Genomic DNA, 21457 nt, shown 5'->3' with positions numbered 1-21457 from the left:
ACAGTGGACAAGCGACTTTTTGCAAGGGACCTTTATCGAGGTGGAGTAACAAAGGCCATTCAACTTATTTCTTGACCAGCAGAGGCAGGAAGTTTCAGAGTCAGAGGTGCCTCCGTCCCCTCTCGCATTGTAAATACCACAATAATAAATTAAGTAACTAACCATTTGTTGCCCATTCGTGACTTCCAAAATCAGCTGCCGTGTGAGGCAAGCTGATTCATCTTGCGTAACTGTAGAGATACACTCTGTTTAACTGAAATCGCTTTGCGCGTCGAGGTCCCCAAGACACCCCCCCCCCAAAGAAAAACACAATTGACACTTAATTTTTGTTTAAGGTTTTTGGCATAATTTTGGCCACAACTTTATTCAAATTACAGCAATGTGAGTGGTTGCTTAGGCATTGGTAGCACTAACTGACCCCGCAAAGTCAGCAAGGGTAAGTCACCTGGGGAGAGAGACGGGACTGAGAACCATGCCTCACCTCTCCCCAGAATGCTCCCAGGGGCTTGTGTGGCCCTAGCCCCTTGCCAGTGGGTTTCGGACAAAAGCATGAGGAGCCCCTGGGTTCCTTTAACGGAAAACCCTTGAAGCAGCAGCAGCAGCATTTTGGAGGGGCAGGCACAGCCGAATCCATACCCCTCCACCAACCAATTCCAAGACCAATGCCTAACCGCAAACCTTACAAGTTGTGACGATTTGCTACGCAGTAGGCAAAAACCAAGTGGCACACACTAATCAGCCAAATGGACAAAATTCCTACCAGGCCCCTGCCCCAAAGCAGACGTCTCAGTGGCCAAAACGCTTCCATTTCCTCTCCATGCTGCTTAACTGTGAATATGTATGTGGCGTCTTCTCTCTCATCCTGCAAAGAAGCCACTTCATCTTTTCTCCCAGAAGTCTGTTCAAATATTATAACTGCGTTTTCTCACATTCATCGTTCCGTATCCCTTCCTCTTGCTGTCCTTCCTCTTCTTCTCCTACACAGGTAGATGGGCAAACTGGCAGTTCCACAGATAGTGTTGGTCTCAATCAGCCCCGGCTAGCATGCCCAATGGTCACGGATGATGGGATATGACATCCCAACAATCTTTGGGGGAGGCACATGTTCACCACCCCCTACTCAAGTGTCTCCTTCAATAGCAATATTTTTTAATCAGAAGCTCCTTGCTTATGGAATTCTGTGAATCGCCCTGAGATCTACAGGTATAGGGTGGTATATGAACTTATTAAATCATCATCATCAAGGTATGTGTGTATATATGTGTATACACACACACACCATCAAAATTCTGTTTACTTTCTTAGCCTACACTGTAGGGCTAGAAGGCACACCACTTTCTTTCACTGTTTTCGTCTGAAAACCAATGGCTTCCAATGCTGGGGCGATTCTTCTGAAATGATCTAACATCTTGAATGGATAGTTCGTGCAGGTTTAGCACTCTTAAAAGTGTCATGTCTCTAGCAACAATTCTGTGTTAATTGCAAAGAACATTTGTCCCTTGAGAATTATGAATCAAAATTCATCCCTCCCCCCCCCCTTTTTTAATTTACAGATATTGAACTTTCGTCTAACTTGACCTCATTCGGACCACATGTCCTGTTTTATTCCACAGATGTGGGTTTTTATTAGTGTGAGTCAGAGAAGCAGAATTGCATTCTTCTCTCCCTCCCCCCATAAACTTAGGGTAATCTATCTTCCTATATAGGATATTGCCATGGTAACCTTGGTGTTACTAGAATGACCTAATACAATTAACTGGGCCCTATTCAGGCAAAATTTCCTTCTCACAGACCTTTGGTTTCCCCAGTACCCTTATTTCCTCTTCTCTTAACAGTAGACAGAATACTTCGTGTTTAACCACTCAGGAATGATTCATACACCAACTACTTTGATGTGATTCTGCAGGCACCAATGAACTTACTTTAGTATAAATGGTCTGTCAGCTGCTCCTATAAATTCAAGATCTTCTAGAGACACAGCACCAACTGACAGGAAGTTAAGTATTACCAGGTTGGATGTACCAAAAATGAACTCAACGGGGCTTACTTCTATTGCATGCATGTATAGGATGCACTGTTAAGAGTCCAATCCTGCATCATGAGGGCTTCAGTGGGATTTTAGCAACCTAACTGGACTCAGGATTGGATCCTTAGAGCTGGTTCACAATATAGTCATCATCATGTCTCATCATTGCTTATTCAGCCTTGATGACTCAGCTGAATGTGAGAACCACCTATCTCCACAGAGGGGGGAAATGTCATGTTTCAGATGATAGGAATATGAAAAGTCTGTCAGTGGTGTTTGGTCTGTGGTGGCTGATACAGCCATGTAAATAGTAATAGTAGTAGTAGTAGTAGTAATAATTTATACCCTGCCCATCTGACTGGGTTTCCCCAGCCATTCCTGGTGGCTCCCCACAGAATATTAAAAACACGATAAAACATGAAACATTAAAAACTTCCCTAAACAGGGTTGCCTTCAGATGTCTTCTAAAAGTCAGATAGTTGTTTATCTGCTTGACAACTGATGGGAGGGCGTTCCACAGGGTGGGCGCCACTACCGAGAAGGCCTTCTGCCTGGTTCCCTGTTAACTTCACATCTTACAGTCAGGGAACCACCAGAAGGCCCTCGGAGCTGGACCTCAATGTCTGGGCTGAACAATGGGGATGGAGACCCTCCTTCAGCTGTACTAGGCCAAGGTCAGTACAGTGGTACCTCAGGTTACGAACAGTCCTGCTTACAAACGCTTTGGGTTACGAACTCCACAAACCTAGAAGTAGGTGTTCCAGGTTGCAAACTTTGCCCTGGGATACGAACGCAATCCGCTTCTGGGGCCGTGGGAGACCTATGTAGGGAATGCGCACCTCGGGTTAAGAACGCTTCGGGTTAAGAACAGACTTCTGGAACGAATTAAGTTTGTAACCTGAGGTACCGCTGTATGATGTTATGCTGAGCAAGCAAGTAGTTTTCATTCCCCAGGTCTACTGGTGTGTCAGCACAGTCTCATATTCCTTGAGAAGGACCCAGGAGATGAGGAGACTTAGGCAGCTGTGGGAAAGGCCTTCAGTCTCCACAACTGCCTCAGACCTACCGAGAAGAGTTGTCTTGCTCATTAGGCCTGGCACTCCTGGGTAGACCTTGTTTATTCTAATCTGTAGTCAACCCCATGTGATCTATTGTTGGCTTGCTCCTAACAGTGTTCTTCATGGATGTTGGCTGCTCTGTGCTTGTATGAATGAAGAGGAGGTTTAAAATGTGATCAAGGCAAATATAGGGGGGGCATGAATGTGAACTGAGGGATATTCATGAATAGATGAAATCGGTGGAAGCTGGCAGGCTAAAGTTAGTGGACGAAGTCACCAGGCTGAAGGCAGTCGAGGCGCCTGGGTGATCCTGTCAAATGGTAGCCATTTCCAGGTGTTTCTTGCTCCAGACGAACCTTTTAAAGATTGTAGGTGGCCCTCACAATGAGTGAGAGCCACTAGAAAGGGCCTTCCCAGGCCTCTTAAGCCTTCAGATATCTCTGGTCCTGTGCTAAGACAACATTTTCCAAAACTCAGCCAACATGGCGTCGCGTTTCCCCGCATTTGGGGGAAATCGCAAGGGTCAGCATACCTGGAGTGGTGTTTGAGACTCACCCTGAGAAAACCTCCCTCATGCTCAAGATATCTCCCCCGTCTTCTTGCCTGAAGAAGCTTTGGTAATGCTTCCGATTTCTCCAGAGAGCCCCAATCCCCAGCAGAGCAGAACAAATTGCAAATGGATGCTAGGATTCTACAGACTTTGTATATACAAACCCAGGGTAGTTGGGCAGATGGCTTGTTTGGTTCAGGTATAAGGAACACCTTGCAGCAATATGGCAGGTGAAAGCAACAGCAGATCAGGAAAGGGACAATTGCAGTAATTCAGAGGGAACTGATGGCATGATATTGGCATTCGCAATGGCATGGGGTTGAGGGTCATGCAGTGAATATGGAGACCAGGCAGCCTACTGTAGTTAGGACACATTTAAGAACACTACCTGGGGAGGTGTTTTTTTTGGGGGGGGTGGGGGGTTGAGTGAGCATCAGTCCTTCAAATAAGGTGAAGTAAGTCACACAGGAACAAAAAACACACATGTATTAGTCTTTTTTTATTAAAGTATCAAAACATAAAACTTAATAGAAAACAAATTGCTTCTACTGCATTATTAAATGTTCAGAATAAAACAGATACATAAATCCATGCAGTTCTTTCATTCAACAATTCTCCCACTTGGCTTGGAAGCCAGCATCCAAACTGGCCTGGAAGGAGTTTGCCTGTGCCCTGAAGAACAGGAAGGAGCTCAGCTACTGCTGCTGGCTGCCACTGCAGACAGGAGACGTTTAGGCAGCTGAACTCCTTCCTGCCACAGTGCTGTCAGAGTGCCAGAGTCCCCCAGAAGTCCAGCAATGCAACTCTCAAGCAACGCAAACAGATATATAGGATGTATACTATTGATATAATCTTGAGGTATGTGCACTGCACACTTACTCACATACGCAACCACACACACACAACCACACACGAGGAAGCAGCCACAGCTGAACCAAGATTATCTTTGAAAAAGTAGCAGTGCCGTTGTAAACATTTGGCATGCTCGCTAAAGTCATTTGTGTTTCAACCGAAGCAGCAGCAGCAGCAGCAGCAAGACGCCTGCGTCATTTTAAATAGGCTGTAGAACCACAATATTAAAACACCTCTCAAAAGGGAAAACTGCATTGAGAGCTAACAAAGACTCTATGTATGAGAACATCATACATGCAACAGAGTCCATTCTTTTATTATCATTTTCTGAATTGCTTTTGGAAACACGTTAAATACATAGACAAAGCAGGGGTCCTTTGATACAGCACAGGTGATGGGCAGGGACCGTCTCTGGCTAATGTTGGCAGCTCCTCATACTAGCCTAGGGTGTAGATTCCAAGAAGCCCTTCCATGTTCGAAAAGTGCATTTGTTCATGGAAGGTCTAGTTGCTACAGAAGGGATAGCGAACCTGTGTCTCCCTAGAGATTAACTCACAGCATCCCTGACCATTGGCTGAACTGGCCAGGGAGCTGCTAGGAATTGTGACAACATCTGGAGGGCCACAGACTCCCCATCCCAGCACTAGAGCACACCATGAGAAAAGCAAAACCAGATCCAAATATGCTCTTTTGCTTGCAGAGCGGGAAAACAGCCTGACTGTTACAGAGTGCATTCACATTGCTACCTAAGACTGCAGTGATGTCTTTCCAGCACTCTCCCCATGACCACCCTACCCCCAGCTGTTCACATCAGCACGGCTTCATTGTTTCTGTTTGTGTACATGCCAGAGGTTGATTCTGGTGGGGGTGCCTTTACCCCATGCAAAGGTATTCCCCCTTTGGCCAGAGACAAATTCGGAAAGCCTTAAGGACTCCACTTGGTGTGAAGCTGGTTTGAGCAACAATGCATCAGACGGCAACATTTCACAAAGAAGTGCAGGGGACATGTGCATTTGGGATAATGCTGTGTGAACATGGATTAAAAACCCAGCACTAAGCACACACAGGAAATGGGAGTGTGAATGCAGCCATAGTTTTCTTCGTTCTTTGGATCTGGCCTGCAACATCCCACAATCAACAGCACCGTATCACTTTTAGGGAGCGACAACATTAGATATTGAAGACGACCGAGTACTGTCTAGAATATATATTCATAATTACAGGAACCCAATCAATTTCCCCCCAATAAGGTTCTTGATAGCAGAATTGCACATAGTTAACATAGTAAATAAACTCTCTTCCCCCCTCCCTCCCTCTTCCCACGCATCCCTCCCCAACCCAGTACATTGCACAGTCAACGCAGAGGCCTTGGGGAGGGGTTCCTGCTGTCCAACATGACTTGAGGAACAGCTCACAAACAGCAAAGTGAATTTACTCTGCAGGAAGAAAAATCACACTCTGATGAGACAGAATTTGGCCCGCTTCCTTCCATTTTTTGTTACATGAAATATACATTTGAAACACAGCATTGGACATTATAATATATCCAAATTGCTGAAAGTGTATTAAGTACTTCTGTTGCAGAATGTAAAAAACAGAGAGATAAAACAGGCAGCAGGCTCAAGTATACCAGCCACAGATTGACAGTAAAAACCTATGCATGTCTCTACTTGGAAGTCCCATTGCATTCAATGAGCCTTCCTCCCAGCTAAGTGTGTACTATATAGGATTATAGCCTTTGAAAACTATTGTTCTGAGGTACGATGTTTATGTGGGTGTGTTTTAACACTGGACAATGTGGATGAAGGATTTTATCCTGCAAACGCCTTTGTCTACTGCATTGATTACATAATTAAATTTAGATCCCAGCAGACTAAAACTAGAAATAATACTTCATAACAGAACTGCAAAGTGTTTGGGCAAAAATAAGGATTCTGCATACAGAAATCAGATTTGCAAAATTAAAATTCCTATTCTTGTGACTCAGGTTCCTAAATTCAGTGTTTGAATACTGAGTGGGGTTTGTCTCAGAGAGTGAAGTGAGCTCTTTTTCCCCGGTAAGGTGTTTGTTATTATAGTAAAAAGTTAGAGTTTAACTAAAGCATCTACCTCACAATCTGTGCACTACTTAGGCATATCAGTGATAAATAAAAGGTGATTGAGGAGTCCAGAAATCCTCACAGAAGGAGGGGTGAGAAATGCCAACAGGTGACAAATGGCTTATTGAATAGGAAGGGGCACCTGAAATTAACTCCCTCAGCTACCAAAACGATCTGCACTGTTGGAGTTAATAACATGAGTACAGGGTGCTTGAGCATTGCTCACACTAGACTTGGGGTTTCTACCCCCAGATACCCAGATTACCATTCTGTGTAAATGGTATGACAACCAGATGAGTAATCTATGCAAAAAGCCTTACAGGGAACAAAGGATGGACCACAACTCAAGTTGCAGAGCCATGCTTTGAATGTATCCATGCAAGGTGCTGTGGGGTTGAGAGACAGCAAGTAAGCTTCAGGTATCAATGTGGACCAACACTCTAACCACAAGCTGTCTGCACGACGACAGGGAAGCTGCATCTCCAAGCCTGCTATTCAGCTGTTGACAGACCTACTTGGCTACTTTTAAGTCTCTTTTCCTAGCACAGCTGTAATTGTCATGGGACAGTTTTGCAAATACATGCAGTTAATGCACCCACAATCATTCCTTTGTGCAACTTGAGAACCACCAGAATTTCTTGCTCTGAAAAAAAAAAAAAGGGTGGTGCCCAGGAAAGATTTGCAAGTTCTGGATTCATGAGGTGGTAGCCCACAAATCAAGAGAGGAGGATTAATTTAACATCTATGTCGATCGTGTCACTGTTTTGTATGTTATGAAGTCCTTCCGAATACTGTACATGATGTGACTCATAAAGTGGATTCTCAAAGGGGAATTCCCCTTTCTTCAAACCAGCCAAGGGAAGGGGTAATGTTCCAGCTTGATACATTCAGACTTTTTTCTATCTTTTTTACAGAAGCTGGTGCCTGTCATATCACCCACAAATCACCCCCAATGTGAGTCATCAAAAAACCCACAGAAAGGCTTCCGTGAAAACAACAATACAAAGAGAGCGTAAAGCTCGGTTTAAAAAACATTGCACTAGGATATAGAAACACAGTCATTCCCGTTATATCGCAATGCCTTTCGGAATTGAAAGCAGCATTCTGAAAGTTGCCAACCTCTTTCTTTTGAAAGTACAAAGCAAAAGAAAAAACGAAACGAACAGCCCACGCTATCTAACATTTCCTACCCCAATCGAGGACAGATGGGGAGGGTCCATTCAGCTTGGCTGTCCATAAGATGTGCATTACAGCGAGTCCTAGTGTTCTACTCAAGTGCAAGTACCACATGCCGTCAGGGGTTTAGCAAGTCTGTAGCTGTACGGCTTCTAGGAACAGCAAGTATGGCAGATACTAAAACCTGAATCACAGCTAAGCTAGCGCAAGCCTTTTCTTCTTAGCAATGTCATCTCCTCTGCCTTCTCTCGACTAATGGGAGACCACAAATACAAAGATACCTTCTCTTATGGCTTCTGGCTTGGGGTGATGTGCTGGGGTGTAATTTTTTGGTGTCAGAGGCATGCCCTAGGGGCACCTAGCATTGTCATTTAGCCTTGCAGGGTTCCTTCTTTGATCTGCTGAATGAAGAGGTTCCTTTCGTCCTCCGGCGTCCTCCCGTTCTGGGCCCGGACGATGCAGGTGGGCCTGTGCAGGTTAAGCATGTAGATCAAATGCTGCTTCTCGTTCTTCAGCTCCTCAATCTGAGCCTTCAGTTCTGCATTGATGGTTTCCAGCTTCTCCGATTCCTAGGCACAGGAAAAGAGGGTAAATATAAAAGCGGAAGTTCTGAACCATTCTTCTGTTAAACACACAAACGCACACCTCCTCTTTCGCATCTTCTGTGCCCAGATAGCATCCGACTTACCTTCTGCAGACATTCCGTCTTCTCCTTCTTTTTGTTTCGACACTTGGCTGCTGCAATCTTGTTCCTTTCCCTCCGTCGCCTTTTCCTTTCATCTTCAGGCGCACACTAGAGGAAGATTCAGAGAGAGAGGTAAATTGGTTGACTTTGGGCACATCCAGATGATGTATCAATATTGCAAGTGGGCCAAGTTTATACTTAATTAGTTATCAGCATCTCCCCCAAGTGTACCATGGAGCTATGACTCCTTCCCAAGAGCACATGATTCAGAAGTACATGCAGTGCACACCAAGGCTCCAGCTTGGCACTAACGCAGTTGCAGCCTTTCACAAAGCCACTTTCATTCAAATACACACAGATCATTGTCTGTGATGGGGTGGGGACTCCTGCCTTATGTATAATACAGTTTTCCTATTGGAAAGTTCATTGAACAATTATCTACTGGTTTTAGTTCCTCCCCACCCCCCTGCTTTCTGTTTTGTTCTTGTTTAAATAGAACGCCATTACTGAATGTGAAAGCAAAACAAGCAATTAAAAGAAGGAGCACCTCTGCTTTCAAAACAGACATTTCCCCAGGTCTGTCCGAAACCATGACTGTGTCCAGCGTGGAGGACATCCTGTGCGACAGGCACTTGTTCTGGATGGCAAATCTCAATTCTTCTTTCACCAGCGGAGTTAGATTTGTGAAGTCTTCAAAACCCAGGGACACCGAAGGAGACAGGCATGGGACAATGGCAGTGGCGCTGACTTCCGAAGCAGACACCTGGCCAGGGTGTTGGAGCATCATTTTGCTGAAAAAGAAGAACAAGAATGACTCTAATGACTCTTTCTGAATTTATCAGGACTCTCTCTCTCTCTCTCTCTCTCTCTCTCTGTGTGTGTGTGTTTGTTTGTCAGATGATCGTTTAACTCTCAACTAAGACCTGAATTAGAAAATATGACTTTTGGATGTGGAATAATTCCTCAAACTCTGGGCCGTGACCTGTAATTATATCTTGTTAGAATGGTTGCCCATGAATTGTATCCAAGTAAGACCTACTCAGAGTAGGTCTGTTGAAATCAATGGGCTTAAGTCAGTCATGCCCATGTGATCATTTCAATGGATCTGCTCTAGGTACAACTTAGTTGGATATATATATATCTTAGTTCAATATACAGTACACGTTTATTTAATCCTGACATTTCTATCTTGCCCTTCCTGCAAGGAGCTCCAGGAAGCATACATGGCTCCCCCTCCCTGCTGGCCACATGACCCTGAAGCTGTATGCTGGCTCCCTCGGCCAATAAAGCGAGATGAGCACCGCAACCCCAGAGTCGTCCGCGACTGGACCTAATGGACCTAATGGTAAGGGGTCCCTTTACCTTTAAGCTTCATGACTGAGTGGGGCTTTGAACCCTGGTCTCCCAGGCCCTAGGAGACTCTAACCAGTACACCACATTGGTGCTGTCTCTCCACACACACACACACACACACACACACACACAATTACACAAAGCACCCTTGATAAACAACTTAAATGCAACTATAAACCGACAATATAACTCAATAGGAAGCAATTCAAAACTAACATTGCCAGGTTTTTTGTACCATTTGGTATAATACTGCCACATACTGGCAGCTGGGTGAGCAACTTCTAACCAAACAGGAAATGTGAGACGCAATATATAAGTTATATAAGTTACATGGGATTTTGTGCAATAATTGCACCACAAGTTGAACTGGGTCACTTGTGCCGATTAATTAATCTTCCAGTCTTATGTTTAGACTGGAAGGGATTCGCCCAGTGTTTGTGCAGTTTAGGTGTGTCAGATACACTAAATCAGTGCACCCAGTGCTCAAGAAATCTCTCGCCTGCAATGTGGCTCATTCGCACATGCAGCTGCACATATATCCAGCCATAGGAATCTATCACAGGAGTCATCCTGAGACACTCCATTTTATTAGAGGAAGCAATAAAACGCTGCAAAATCTTATTAACAGCAAAATCTATCACAATTAGCTTCGTAATACATAAGCCAATTACTGCCTCTGGGCATTTGTGTACATAAATGAAGCCATCATGCTGTCAAACTAGATTTGATCTATGCAGTATCCATTGTAATTATAGCTTCAGGGAATAGTTGGAGTTCATTATGGTCTCCCACGCCAGTGGAAGTTGCACCCTTCTGCACTGGCAGTAGATAAGTGTGCTTAAGGAAAAAAATAAGATTTGAAGGCACAGCTTGAAGCGGCAAAACAAGACACACTGCCCTTGCTGCTATCTACAAACACATTTCTTCATCCTGCACCCCAACAAGGCAGCAGTATTGTCACAGTTCAATGACACGTTCCAATCAGGCAAAAGCACTTGAGAGTGCAGCGCAGGGCTGATCTGGGGAGAAGCTCATGGGCCAGACAGACAGCTCTGAAGATTCACATTCAGACCTCAGGCCACAGGTTCTTCAGACCTGATACAGATAGTTACGTTTGTTGGTCCCACACAACTGAACAACGTAAGGGTTTTATTTTTATTTCAACACAAAAGTAAGGATTTTATGATGTGCAAAGGGAATCCTAGGCATACCCCCTCCCAAAAAGCAACAACAGTAGAAAACCAAAAGTTTATTGACCTCCTGATTATGAGAGCGAAGATTTCCTGGAATTGTTTGTTATTTCCATAGACCTTGAGAAACTTATGTAATTCTGCAGAAATCCCCCTGGCCATGGTGAGTCACACCTCAGAAATGTTGGTCTCCTTCAATCCTCCATAGAGGTAGGAGATAACTCCAATCAAACCAAGACAACAAAAGGGCCTTCAGTTTCCAGGTTATCCTTTTGTTTTCAGCTCAGAAGACGGTAATGAAAAGTCGATCAAAGTGGTAAACAAAAGTGGTGTGCCTTAACTGACGTCTTTAATTGATTATAGAGATTGCTTAATTCTTCACAGATTAATCTACCCATTTCCCAGTCATATCTTAATAAGACAGGTCTATGAACTTGTTTTCTAAAAACAAAAACCAGAATGCCAAGATTTTTTTACAATGCCAGTGTTCTGGGTAATTATATGCAGAGTGGGGGGGGGTACACAGAGTCCCCATTTATAGGCTATAAATTATAGCTATGTTTAATAGGCACTTCATGCCAATTCTTGGAGCCCCATTCATTATGTTGGCACTACTGTTGGCATCAACACAAAATTCTGAGGATTTGGGGAATGGCCAAGGTTTCGTTGCACCAGTCCCCTGGCAGAGAAACAGCTGAGAATGCTGGCAGTAATGTGGGACTCTGGAGAGAATTGCTACAGCTTTCCAAAAACCATACTGCTATTAATGTACATTCTCAGCTGTGTTTCAGACAGAATCCTGCAAAGAGGTCTAGGCTGACAGACTCATCCAAAGATACCGCAGCGAGTTCCATACCTGAGAAAGCAGGAACCAGAATCTGGGTTTCACACATCCAAGCACAATCCCCCCCCCCCGTCCCAATGTCTCTCTACTAAATATTATTTGCTGCTGTAGTTTCTGTTTGATGAGCCGTCATGTACAGTCCATCGAACACAGCAGTGCTTGGTGCCCATGTTGACCGATAGGGCAGAAGGCAAGGAGGCAAACAGTAGGGGGAGCCAGATCCAACAACAGGCAGAGGCAACTAATTCCATTGTCACCATCCTCTTCCTTGCTGAATTTTGCAAGAGCAATACCAAGACTTAAGGAGTAGGAAGCTGACAGGTGCCGTACATAGGAAGTCAGGTAGGTGGGGTCTGCCTCCACCGATGTAACTGTGTGGGTCCCAAGCTCAAGGAATGGAGGATGCCTTGTTTGTTAAAGTCACTTGAACACAAAGAACACCTCACACCCGGCAACTGGGCCTCTCTTAAGAGCTGATGCAAGACGATTGCAAGGTCTTTATGCATTCATCTTGTGATCATTCAGTGACACACAGAGGCAGACTGAAACATTCTACAGCCAGATGGAGCCAAATGAAAACATTTCACAGCCAATGTATGCAGTACTGAGCACTGCATTTCCAAATGATTAAAAAGGCAAGATCCTATGGCCTCTCCCCATGTGGTGTTCACATATCAAAGGCTCCCCATTTATTCGTCAACAATTCTGCCTTTTAAACAGGGTGACAGCTAAGCGCAAAACAAAATCAGCTCCACCACACAACTTAAATGTCAGGAGCTGCCTTATATCAAAGAATAATAATAATAATAATTATAGAGTTGGAAGGGACCCTATGGGTCACCTAGCCCCCCCCCCAGCAATGCATATATTTAGCATTTAAATAATGAGTGTTTTATCCTGAATTTCAAAAGACAAGTCATTGGTCCATTTAGTTCAGTATTATCTACTCTTCCTCGACAAGTGAAGGTCTTTGCTACCCCCACCCCAAGACCTACAACCAGAGATATTTTCTTTTAATCTGAGGGCACTTACACATAGCAGTTTATTGTAGATGAGATCCTGCACACAAGCTTTGTGCAACAGCCACGTAACATCCTACTCATACAAAATGTCATCGTATCTTATTTTCTCAATTAATCCAGATTTTCCTTTCCTCCAGAAAATATGAGTTAAAAAAAAACCCACAGAAACAGTAAATGTAGTTTAAAATAGGGCCACTGGATATAGCCCTATTTGAGCCCGGCTAAGGCTGGGGAGGGCGGGATATAAATAAAATTTATTATTATTAATTATTAATTAATTATTATTATTATTACTATTATTATTATAGGATGGCATTTTGACGAGCATGCCGTCACGTGGACTCTGAGGAAAATTTGTGTGCATGAGCAGCATCAAGTCCGCAATAAAGGCTACATGCACAGCATTCATTTAATGTACAATAATTATAGCACATTGCCCACCCCAAGAATTCTGGGAAATGTAGTTTACCCCTACACTTTCCAGCACCCAGAACAAACTACCATTCCCAGAATTCTCTGTGGGTGCTTTAAATTGCTGCCCTGGGCTCCTTCAGGAAAGTGAAATACAGATTCAATTAATATAATTTAAGTATATGGTGTGTACACAGTCCAAACTACCCAGAGATACTAGAGGTTGACCCTGAGACCTTTAACATATGAGGGATCTGCTCTACTGTATCACTGAGCAAAGGCCACCTGCCAGGCCCGGCCCACCCATGAGGCAAGGTGAGGCAACTGCCTCAGGCAGCAGGATGCACAAGGGCAGCAGATCCTGAGGTAGATCTTTATTCCCCGTCTTGTTCCTGAGGTAGATCTTCACTCACTCCTTCTTCCCTGAGAGGGAGGGGGTGCCATTTTGTAATTCGCCTCAGGTGCCAAAATGTCTTGAGCAGGCACTGCCACCCACACCCTATATTTCATGTGGTTCTTCTCTGCATGTTGATCCTTGCCGTGCAACCCTCTGCTGTTCATAGCTTTATTCTAAGCAGCAGGAGAGATTCCAAAAGCTTCTGAGTTCTTTCAACCTGTGCCAATTTGTATAAAAAGAAGGGTTTAAAAGAAGGGTATTCCTGCCGAGATCCTTCAGAGGCCCGCCCACTTTAAAAAAATGATTGCTGCACACATGCAGGCATCCGTAGGCAAAATAAACACAAGCTATTGTACACCTCCCTGCTTTCTCGGGATTTGTGTTTTAGAACTACCATCAGATAATCCAAGGCTATGGGGCACCCTCTACCTTTAAGGCACATTCGAAACACATTCGTTCCCTCAGAGAATTCTGGGCACTGTAGTTTACCCAAAACAGTTACAATTTCCAGCAACCCTTAACAAACTACATTGCCCAGAGTTCTTTGAGGCAGCCTTATATACTAATAGCAGACTCCTTCTCCAAGTGTGAAATCTTATAGGAGGAGGAGGAGTTTGGATTTGATACCCCACTTTATCACTACCCGAAGGAGTCTCAAAGCGGCTAACATTCTCCTTTCCCTTCCTCCCCCACAACAAACACTCTGGGAGGTGAGTGAGGCTGAGAGACTTCAGAGAAGTGTGACTGGCCCAAGGTCACCCAGCAGCTGCATGTGGAGGAGCAGAGACGCGAACCCGGTTCCCCAGATTAGGAGTCTACCGCTCTTAACCACTACACCACACTGGCTCTCCAAAATGGCACCATCCTCTCACATGGAGAAGGTAGCAATAGCCTGAGGGGAACCCCAAGATTTGCGACAGAAGCACACACATTTTTTTTAGGAAGGGGGGAGGCAAACAGCCCAATGAGGACTGGGCCTGCTCAGTGGCTACAGATTGTTTGCTGGCTGTTGGAGTTGAGGTGGCAGGGAATGGAATACAGTATCCTTGAGAAGGGCAAGTCTGGAGGAAAACTGAATAGGAGCGTTCTGTACAGCCAGGTTTGGTTGCAATTCTCTGTTGTGTCATATTTTCCTGTTCATAGCCAGATTTCTGATTCTAATCCCCGAAACCATTTACTCTCAAAGGCTTCTGCTAAAACAAGTGACACATCAAAGATCATGAGGGGAGATCCACACAGTACATTTAAAGTACATTTACCATGCCAGGTGTCCCCACAAAGAATCCTGGGAGCTGTAGTTTGTTAAGGGTGTGCTAAGTGTGGCTCTGTGAGAAGGAAACTACATTTCCCAGTATTCTCTAGGTGCAGTTGTGTGCTTTAAATGTGCACTGAATATCTGTTAGAAGTATGGTGTGGGTCTTTAAAAAACTGGGTCACTTTTAGCTAACTTGGTTGACATTAAAAGATTCGCCTTCACATTAAAAATAGAACAAGGCACACTGACCTGATGCTTCACGTGCCTTTCATTTCAGATATTCTCAGAAACCAAAAGTCCTCATTTTATTTTTTGACTGATACATTTGCTTCCCCACACACCCTGAATATTTTCCCCATCTTGCTGATGCAGTAACCTGTTAACCATAGAAGTTAATCTCCCACAGCTTCAAAAGCAATTAAAGTCCACAAGCACCCTGAACTGAACTTGACCTTTTAAGATTTTTGGCATTGCAGTTTGGCCACATATATCTGCTGCTTTCGAAATGGCCAGCTGTTAATATGATGAAGAAAATCAATAAGGCACCAGAAACCGCTTGCAGTCACCACTTTTTGTGTGTGGTGTCCTCACTAAGCCCCAGCTTAGATGGCAAGTTGGACAAAAGTATTTGCCGTTTTTGCTCACCATCAACCTTATTCAATGCAAAAAGTGTTTCAGAAATTCACATTGATACTCAGCACTCATAATCCCTTTGTGTGGTTTCTCAGCCATCATCAACATTTCACTTTTCAGTTGTTTTGGATCAGTGGTTCCCTAACTTTTCCCACAAAGGAATGACTGAAATCTTCTGGATTTTTCTCTCTCTATCTCTGGTAGCATTTGTAATGTGCTGTGGTAAACGCTGGACAGTTTTTAATTGTATTTTTATTGCTTCCATTATTTCTTATTATTAAATTTGTATACCGCACTATACCCACAGGTCTCCCACACATTGTATTGTATTGCAATTTGAGTTTCGCAGAATGAAAGCCATAGAAAATCAGTTAAAAATCAAGATGAATGTTTAATAGGATGTGCTTTAGCCACTAATCCACAGACACGCCACGGACCACCAGAATGAAGCTTATGGGCCACTGGTGGTCCACAGACTGCAATTTGGAAGCCTTTGCCTTGAACTACAACTCTTAGCAGCCCTAGTTGAGCAAGCTGGAGCTGGTGGGAATAGTAGTTCCGAATAGCTCAAGGGGACCAGGCTGGCAAAGGCTGCCCTATATCTTTATCACAGATAAACTCCTAAATGCTTTGAATAATCCTAGCTGCAAGCTTACTTAAGAGTAGCCCACTTGAATCCAATGGGACTTGCTTCCGAGTAAAAGTGCTTAGGAGGCTATAGCACAGCAAATTTATGCTGTGGGAAGTAAAAGAAAGCCTAGAAACCTAGGTACACTTAACTAGGAAATGCACATGAGGGAGTAAGTCACATTGAACGCAGTGGAGTTCTGTTGCACTTCGAAGGGTGCACCTGTGCAAGCTTTCTTCTGAGTAAGTTAAGCTGAACTCAGTGGGACTTTCTCCATTTATTTGTTCATTAAATAATTTCTGTATTGCCGTATCGGGGCAGTGTACATGAAAACAGAAAGCACTATTTAAAGAATAAAAATTCAGAAATTCCTTAAGGTGACTGGCTAATCAAAAATAAAAATTTAGCAGCTGCAAAGGCTCTTGTTGGCACACAAAAAGTGTCTTCAAGAGATGCATGAAAGTCAAAAGTGAGGGTGGGTGCCTGTCAAATCTCTACCAAGAGTGTATTCCACAGCACAAGACCAGCGAAGCTAAATGCCTGACTTCTAGCCGAGGCTGGTCAATCCTCTAACACTGGAGGCTTCCAAATTAAGCAGAAGTGGGACTGGGCTTCATGGTGCCAATGCTACAGACCTCCTTTGGGAGTAAACTCCATATAACTTGCTGAGACTTACTTCCAAGTAAACATGCACAGGCTGCAGCAAGTCCTGAATTCACCCAGCTTCATGCAAATAAACCACGGAAATGTTAACGTTCTGCCTCTATCTGCATGAAGATTACTTCATCTGGAACCAGCCATATTCATCTACACTTAAAGGAAAGGTAGCCGTATTGGCTTATAAGGGAAAAAATCTGTATTAGGACCATTTATTACATTACGCCAATCAAAAATGTCACAAAACACTGTGCAAACTTTTAAGTTCTCCAGAACTCCTCATCAGGCTAGATGGCAGAACCATCCCTGCTTTGCTTAATCTAGCCCAGTGAAGAGTTCTGGTGGACTCGAAAGCTTGCACATTATTTTGTGGCATTTTGTTTGGCCTAATAAAGATAGTTCCCTCCTATGGATTCTGGAATTAGCAGTTCCACTAAACAAACGTTTAACACTCCAAAGTCCCAAACATACTGAAGTTTTGAAACAGTCCTATCGATCCCTGCAAGCCTGATCTGCATAAAACCGCCTGCATTCCTATTTTTACAGGTTCCTCTGATAACTCAACGCCGGCGAGTAAAAAACCAAATCTGACAGATCGAGCAGGAAGCATCCTATACAAAGCGGCGGAGCGCTCTCGCTACCACGCCGTGCGCCACCGACTGGCGGCTGGAGGCATTGCCACATCGTAAAAAAAGTTAAACTTTCGAATCTTTTCCGCCAACCCTCGCCATCCCACAACTTACCGTAAGTGATCATCATTTGATTATTATCACTTATAAGTTGCTGTTTTTCTCCCGAAAGTCTTCTGGGAAATTAAAAAGCTGGCGATGACCTGGAAAAACCGCCGCAAAAACCTCTCCACGCGTAGTTTTTACGCAGTTGGAAATATACGATCTTGGGATTAAACAGAACTGCCCCCCCACTTTCCCTTGCCGTTTCTTTCCGTCAAAAGAAACAAATAGCAGCAGCATCAATGAAAACCACTGTGCGGTCGCCCAAACTTTTAAGATTGGAGCGCCCGAGGAGGAAACAGGCAAGTTTCTGTTGCTTACGCGAAAGAGAGCGCTCGAGAGAGATCGGTCAAACACTTTGTTCGGATGAATGAACTTTTACTTTCAGTTAGCCTCACTTTTAAAAAGAAAGAAAAAGAAACGTGAACGATTTCACTTCTGACTCCCTCACCTCACTAACTCCACGGAAGAAGAAGAAATGTCACCTACTCAACACTCGATTTGATTGAAAAAGTTCCGAGACCTGAAACGGGACGGATACGCACGTACCGAAAGACGCGCGTTCCCCTCGAGCCTATTTCCCTACCACAGACCAACCCCCCCCCCCAAAAAAACCCCACAGTTAAGACAACACCTGAGTGAGCGGGTGAGAGATCCCAGATCTCCCCGTCCCGGTTTCTCTCCGCGATTGCCTTCCCCTTCCTCCGGTGTCTCGCTCCCTTACCTGTTCCTCACCTCTCCTCCTTCGAGTCGTCTTTTCCTTCCCAGTTTCGAAGAATCGGAGGGGGGAAGAGAAGAGAGGGAAGACTCTCAGGTGAGAGTTTAAGGAATAAAATAAAAATCTCGGGCGGGGTGCGTGGAGTGGGGTTGTCCTTCGAGGCGGGACGGGTGGCGCTGGACAGCAGGAGCGGTGGTAGTAGTAGTAGTGGTGGCAGCCGCGGCTCCTTCGCTCCAAGCGCCTCTCCGCGTCTCTGGCTCCCCGCGAGGTTGCATCACCCCCTTTATATAGCCCGGCGGGCAGCGCTGGTATTTACTCTGGCCGCCGCTCGCGCGCTGATGTCATGCTATTAATAGATCCTTCAGCAAGATCTGGAGGAGGCAGGGGGCGGGGCCCAGGCTGGCGAGGGGGCGGGGCTCCCCGGTGATGCAAGGACTCCCCCCCCCCCCACACACACCAGGAGGGAGGAGGAGGAGGCGGGGCGCGGGGCGACGCTTGCCCGGGCGCGTTCCTTAAGAGGCAGGCGGAGCGCGCGCCTTGCCCGGGCGGCGGGCCAGGTGGGAACACCCTTCGCGGAGGCAGCGGCGGCGGCATGATCCTTCCATGAGCCAATGGTGCCCAAGCCAGCGCATGACTCCAGATCGCTGGCATCCCGCAGCAAAGCGGGGCCGGGCAAAGGAGAGGCGATTAGGAAGGAGGGACTGGAGGGTGCGATGGGGGGGCGTGTTTTTTTGTTTTTTGTTTTCCCCACTTTCCTGTTTAGGGAAGTTTTTAAATTTTAATGCTGTATTGTTTTTAACACTTGATTGGGAGCCGCCCAGAGTGGCTGGGGAAACTCAGCCAGATGGGCGGAGTATAAATAAATTATTATTATTATTATTATTATTATTATTATTATTATTATTATTATTATTATTCCCTTCTCTTTCTAATGAGGATCTGATTGGAACTTTGCGGACGATGCCTTGCCATTTTGTGTAGCTAAAGGAGTTAAAGGACGGGGGGGATCTGTCCCCTCCTTTGAGATTTGTGTCTAGACTGTGTGTAGGGTTTTTTTGTGTGGGATCGGGTGTATCCGCGCCTACCTCGCGAGATCCGCCGACAACGTCCCCAACCCCCCATTTCTTTGATTTTTCGGTTTTCTTTCTTTAATGAACAGCCGCGTGTGTCCTGTGGCGTCCCAATCCCCCGATTTCGCGCCCGCGCAATATATCTCTCGGGAGAGCGTGAAAACCTTAAATCCAGAATCCCCAGGGATCGTTGAAAACATTTGGGCGACCCGGCCGCTCTTAAAAAAGAGCGTTCCTCCCCCTCTCTGAAATGGACCGAAACCGCACGGGAATAGACCCCCGAGAAATTGGGGTCAGTGGGATAACTGAATCGAACGTATCACATATACAAATTACCGTCTGCCCACTTTACAGCAAAAAATAAATAAATACTGTAAAGTCGAAGAACATCTCTCCTTCCTCGCCGCCCCCGCACACACACTATTGCCGCCCTAAATTTTCTACTACAGTTGTTTGTGCTTATCTTAGCATATTGTAGACATCCGTCATCCCCCCTCATTTTATTTTATAAATGGTAATGTTCTGATCCTATCTTATTTGCGATTCCACTTTGGAAGGTTCTGTCGCGATCCACTGGATTTCTGTTCCGAATTCCAATAAACTTGTCTTTGGGGACGCGGTGAAGGACAATCACGCAGCCTGATCCTATCCTTATTCGCTCCGAAGAAGTTCTAAGCGCGTGTGCTCAGGATCCCTTGGAATCCTAGGATCCCGAGGGTTATAGTGCAACCCCCTGCAATGCAGGAAGCTCAATTATTTTGCAAAGGGGAAACCATTTTTCCACGCTTGTGATGGGAGAAGAATAATAAAATAAAAGTTCCTCCTCCTCGAACTCCACTCCTCTGGGACTGTTTAAAATGACGCTTTGCTATTCTTTGAGCTGGGGGGGGGGGTCTCTCGACTCGGGGCAGATTCGTCTGAATGCAGGCGATGTGGTGATCCCCTCGCCCCATCGCAAATAGCTCCCCACTCGAATTTCTAGGCAAATGGCGATGCAATCGAGGGCGAAAGAAGAAGGGCTGCTCTTGCACCCCCCTTCCGTCGAGGTTTCTTGCGTGTCCCCCACGCTTCCCCGTGAATAAGGAGAATAAAAAGGATGTAGACTACCGGGAGGCTCCTGCTTTGACGTATTTCCGTCAGGATGCAAAAGAAAAAGGCGCGCGCACGTGCAGAGGTCTAACGTGACTTGTGCCAAATGAAATAAACCCACGATGTCCACTCCGGAAAGGACTGTGGGCGCTGCGTGGCTGAGTATTGCGAGGGAGACATGCTCCAGTCTCTAGGCACTGACTGGCAAGCCTGATCTGTCGACTTCAGCGCAACTTCCGAGTAAGCCTGCTTAGGATCTCTCGAAACAGAAGATGATGGCTATTTTCTATTTATGAGAGGTTGGAAAAACTCATGTTAGACGGAGCACACAAATATTCCCAGCTTTAAGAGCATAACACTATACCCCTTAAAACTTAATGTAAAATGCTTCAAGCAGATAAAATCAGTGAGACTTAACTAACCTTACTCCCACTGAATTCACGGGCCTTCTCTAAGCATGGCTAAATCTGGACCCAACTCACCATGTGCAAGTAAATTCTATATCTAGTAGATTTCTGCATTGTGGGGATTGGAAAATCAATTCTGTGGTTTTATGAGAACCCCCTGGGGTTTGCTTGCTTATATAGGTTTTTGCACCTGACCCAGAGAGCACTTGGGGACAGAGAACCTTTGTTAGGAGAATTTGAAATCTGCATGACTTAAAATCTACATGGAATTTAAAACAGTAAACACTCCACTAGCAGCATTTACAGGTGCATACACAGAGAGCGAGACTCAAAGGAGCCTGTAGTATCACATATATGGAGTAGAAAACCCTACTGAAATCTCAGATATGTTTTGACAAGTGATTCTAGAACTGTCTGGTGTGGCTGTGCCACATACAGCCTAATCCTCAAATCTAAGGCCATTTTTACAAATAGCACTTAAATCAGTTTTGCATTTTCCGTATTTTATTTTTAAAATATGCTGTGGAATGCATGTTAGCTAGAACTGAAGGGGGCAAGGGAGGAAAATAAGCACCAGAATTTTATTTATTTACATGAGCTGCTAGT

General features: G+C 44.9%; 1 protein-coding gene across 4 annotated transcripts in view; it reads right to left on the bottom strand.

Annotated features, from left to right (window-relative positions):
* Positions 1-6956: 6956 nt before the first annotated feature.
* The window catches only part of ATF3 (activating transcription factor 3), a 33754-nt gene continuing 19253 nt past the window's right edge, over positions 6957-21457 (bottom strand). Inside the window, exons 1-5 of one of the 4 annotated variants that reach the window (XR_014166273.1) lie at positions 18292-18442; positions 8994-9237; positions 8450-8554; positions 7074-8330; positions 6957-7040 (exon numbers count right to left, since the gene is read on the bottom strand). Coding sequence is in view for 3 of the 4 variants with exons in the window: in XM_081904508.1 (XP_081760634.1) it covers positions 8133-8330; positions 8450-8554; positions 8994-9233 (543 nt within the window). In the remaining variant the exon portion in view is untranslated. Of the gene's footprint in view, positions 8331-8449; positions 8555-8993; positions 9238-18291; positions 18530-21457 lie in introns of those variants that run through there. The other 3 variants (XM_081904508.1, XM_081904506.1, XM_081904507.1) reach the window with 3 other exon arrangements.

Source organism: Podarcis melisellensis (assembly GCF_964234715.1).
Source record: "Podarcis melisellensis genome assembly, chromosome: 3".
NCBI classification, from domain to species: Eukaryota; Metazoa; Chordata; class Lepidosauria; order Squamata; family Lacertidae; genus Podarcis; species Podarcis melisellensis.
Note: the sequence above shows the minus strand (reverse complement) of the source record. Positions and strands in the feature narration are given on the sequence as shown.